Consider the following 4,343-nt stretch of genomic DNA (forward strand, 5'->3'; position numbering starts at 1 on the left):
CCCATAGACCGGTACGCTCCCACAGAGTGGGTCTCCTCAGGGTGCCGTCGGCCAAGCAATGTCGGCTGGCGACCCCCAGGGGGAGGGCCTTCTCTGTGGGTGCCCCCGCCCTCTGGAACGAACTACCCCCCGAGATCCGGATGATTCCGGATCTCCTTACTTTCCGCCGCGCCCTCAAGACATGGCTTTTCCAGCAAGCAGGCCTGGCCTAGGGAGGATTTTAAATCGAGTTTATTTTAAATCGGGTTTATTTTAAGAAAAATTTTAAGCAGCACAACTTTAAATAATTGGTTTTAATTTGGTTTTATTTGGTGGGGATTGTAAATACGTTTCTGTTTTTAAATATGTTGTGAGCCGCCCTGAGTCCCGTTGGGAGAAGGGCGGGATATAAATCAAAATAAATAAATAAAAATAAATAAATAAGTCGAGGACTTTCCCTGCCCGGGAGCGCCGCACATGCATGGTTCCGCCCCCTACGCCGGCCGAGGTGTAGCTGGCAAGCGGCAGAGACGGAGCAGGCCGACCACCAGCTGGCCCAGCCCAAGGGAGGTAAGGCACCCGCCGGAAAAGGGGAAAAAATGGCGGACAAAAAAAATGGCGGACAGCCTTGCTTGGCGACCCCCGTGAAATGGTTGATCGACCCCAAATGGGGTCCTGACCCACAGGTTGAGAACCACTGTCCTAGAAAGAATCTCAGGTGTTTCAGACCTAGGAAGGACATCCAGCTTCTGCTTATTGTGCCAGCCTGGTCCATCAGCACCCCCACCTGCGTGAGGGTCTTCCTCCAGCAAGTTTCCCAACTCTCTTCGTTGCATGTCAGACATATATTCAAGTTAAGACGTGCTGGATCAAACCAGCATTGTATCCAACAGGATCAGCTGGAACTCTGTACAAAAGAGAATATAACATTTTAGTCACCCACTGCTATCCTCCCACACCTGTTGTTCAGAGGTACCCTATCTCCGAAGGTTTTGAAATTTCATTTGAAATGTCATGCACCACCTGTCACGTTCTGTAGGAGTTTGACCCTACTACCATACTCATAACTATTCATAGATCTCGACTTCCAAAATTAAATCAAGAAAGCTGGTCCCATAATTCCTTCTCCTCTTATTGGAAAATTAAGACCTCTCTGAAAAAATATCTGGAATGGGTGGCAGTTTTTTGTTTTAAAACGTTTTTTCGGAGTTGAGTTTACTCAACATAAACACAACCATGATGTCTTCTTGGCAAGAGTAGAGAAGCTATCTTCTGGTTCCCTTTCGTCTTCTCTTTTCGACTTATCAATCTAGTCCACTGCCTTGGGACTTCCTGAAGATCTTTTATCCAAATGCTAAGCAGATCTAGCCCTACTTCCCTTTCTGATTTCAGCCAAGGTCAATCACAGTCGGCCATCTGCTGCCAAATACTTTTTCAAGTTGTACTTTGCAATGTTTCTGCTTCGAGTTTAAAAAGTTGCTTTGGACAAACTCATTAAAACACCCATGTCTGTTTCTAAGTTCACATGGCTGCTTTAATGAATCACTGTACTTGTACTCTTCTGCAATTTTCAGAATCAGATCTAAAGCATTGCCTTTTGGGGTGTGTGAGTGAAAAAAAATGAGCATTCCGATTCTGAGAATTTGGGGGACTCCCAGTCACAAGTTTTTTCCATGGAGGAGAAGACTTGGAATCAATATTTCCATAGTCCAAAATGGATCCTTTCTTTGATGGCCTTTAAATTAACAAGAATGTACTTAAGATTTAACCCCAACGGGCTTAGATTTAATCTGTTCTAAGGGAGGAAGAGAAAAAAAAATGTAAGTATATGATTTCATCCAACTGTGTTTGCAAGCTATGATTTATGACTTGGTGTGCTGGGTGGACCTAACTAATCAGAGTTGATTCAACAAATCGTGGTTGAACTCATCATCTCCTTGCAAAAAGATAAGTCTGTTTTGGTTCAATTCCGAAACAGTCCAGTTTGGTGTAATGGCGAATCTGCTGGACTAGAAGCTAGGCAACTGGGAGTTCTAGTTCCATTTTAGGCATGAAAGCCAGTTAGTGATTTTGGGGTAGTTCCTCTCTCTCGGTCTCAACCCAACCCACCTCACAGGGTTATTCTGAGGAAAACAGCAGGAGAGATCACGGTGTTACATCTTGAGTTGTACAGAAATAAAGGCACAAATGTAATCTAATCACAAATACATTGGGTTTTTTTCCTGTTTCTGTTGCTTTAGGTAAAACTAAGTGAAAAAATGATCTCCGGGACATCTTTTCAGTGAGTACGTCTCCCTCTCCAGGGGGTTTATATGAATTCAAATCTTTACTATAGCCAAAAGCCAGAGAGAAAAGATAAAACTGAAAACCGAACAGCTAAGATATCATTAAGTAAAAGTAATACAGGTAGTCCTTGACTTACGACCACAATTGAGCCCAAAATTTCTGTTGCTAAGCAGTTGTTGTTAGTTGCGAAGTCGTGTCTGACCCATCACGACCCCATGGACAACGTTCCTCCAGGCCTTCCTGTCCTCTACCATCTTCTGGAGTCCCTTTAAGCTCATGCCTCCTGCTTCAGTGACTCCATCCAGCCACCTCATTCTCTGTCGTCCCCTTCTTCTGTTGCCCTCGATCTTTCCCAGCATCAGGCTCTTCTCCAGTGAGTCCTTCCTTCTCATTAGGTGGCCAAAGTACTTGAGTTTCAACTTCAGGATCTGGCCTTCTAAAGAGCAGTCGGGGTTGATCTCCTCCAGGACTGACCGGTTTGATGGCCTTGCAGTCCAGGGGACTCACAGGAGTCTTCTCCAGCACCAGAGTTCAAAGGCCTCAATTCTTTGGCGCTCAGCCTTTCTTATGGTCCAACTTTCACAGCCATCCATTGCAACTGGGAAAACCATGGCCTTGACTATATGTACTTTTGTTGGCAGGGTGATGTCTCTGCTTTTTAGTATGCTGTCTAGATTTGCCATAGCTTTCCTCCCCAGGAGCAAGCATCTTTTAATTTTTTGGCTTCAGTCCCCATCTGCGGTGATCTTGGAGCCCAGGAAGATAAAATCTGTCACTACCTCCATTTCTTCCCCATCTATTTGCCAGGAATTGAGAGGGTCGGATGCTACTCTTGCTAAGCATAGTTGTTAAGTGAATTTTGCCCGAATTTTATGCTCTTTCTTGCAACTATTGTTAGTTGAATCACTGCAGTTGTTAAGTTAATAACCCAGCTGTTAAGTGAGTCTCTCTCTTCCTCATTGATTGTGCTTGTCAGAAGGTTGCAAAATTTGATCACATGCAACCGTCATAAATACAAGTCAGTTGCCAAGCATCCGAATTCTGATCACGTGACCAGGGGAATGCTGCAATGATTGTAAGCATGAAAAACAGTCAGAGGTCACTTTTTTCAGCCCTGTTGTAACTTCGAACAGTCACTAAATGAACGTTTGCAAGTCAAGTACTACCTGTACAGGCGGTGTGTGTGTGTGTGTGTGTGTGTTCTCGTGGGGCCAGCCTTCCTTGTGGTTATGTGGGTCCCTGTGTCCCCACAAAGCCAAGTTTTGACCCCTTTGCAGAAGGCCAAAAGATTGGGGCCATTCCTCAAGATGTTCCACAATGTTTATCACGTTTGCAAAAGGGGTGGGTGGGCAGACCCAGTACTCCCCCATGCAACAACAACAACAACAACAAAAATCCCTTTATCTATCCCCTTTCCTAAGAGCACAGAGCATGAAGAATTTTCAATGGAAGCATTCACAATTAAGCCCAACTACATCATTAAAACGCCGGGGAAACAAAAGTGCTTCTCGCATTCACAAAACTGCACAGGCCGATCGGCGAAAAAGGGAGGGGACGCCCCCAAGCTTGTACGTTATTAATGCTTTATTTTGCCCCATCTGGCCAAAAAGGCTGTTCAAGAGGGCTAACAATAAATGCCCACCTAAAATAAAATAATAAAAAAAAACACCTCAGAGCTGATCAGGGCAAACAACAACACCTTATCTGCCTTTATAAACGGCTCCTCCGAGCCAGACCTGGCTGTAAAAATGTCAATCTCTCTTTTCTTTTCAAAAATTGTTGGAAAGAGAAGAGAAAAGGGACCTGGAGAATTCCTGGCGGCAATGAACTTGCCCTCTAGAGGGCGCTCCGGATATCCCAAATCCTTCCCCCCCTGATTCCCCCCCCCATTGGAGCACAATGCATTCCTCAGCCCATTCCATTCTTTTATTACAGTCAGAATTCTCCAAACATCAAATGTGACCTATATTTTACTTATGCGGGACTCGGACCAACTCAGCCGAACTTTCCCACGCCTTGCTCGCATATTTCCCCACGATTAGATCACCTATCCTCAACACCCCACCAATGAAGTAGGG

General features: G+C 44.9%; 1 protein-coding gene across 1 annotated transcript in view; it reads left to right on the plus strand.

Annotated features, from left to right (window-relative positions):
• Positions 1-4,343, plus strand: part of CCDC78 (coiled-coil domain containing 78) — a gene marked incomplete in the record, with an annotated part of 29,956 nt that overhangs the window by 20,121 nt on the left and 5,492 nt on the right. Inside the window, 1 exon segment of the mRNA XM_015819260.1 lies at positions 2,220-2,260. Within this exon segment, the coding sequence (XP_015674746.1) occupies positions 2,220-2,260 (41 nt within the window).

This window comes from Protobothrops mucrosquamatus, unplaced genomic scaffold (assembly GCF_001527695.2).
Source record: "Protobothrops mucrosquamatus isolate PMUCROS unplaced genomic scaffold, P.Mucros_1.0 scaffold880, whole genome shotgun sequence".
Lineage (NCBI taxonomy): Eukaryota > Metazoa > Chordata > Lepidosauria > Squamata > Viperidae > Protobothrops > Protobothrops mucrosquamatus.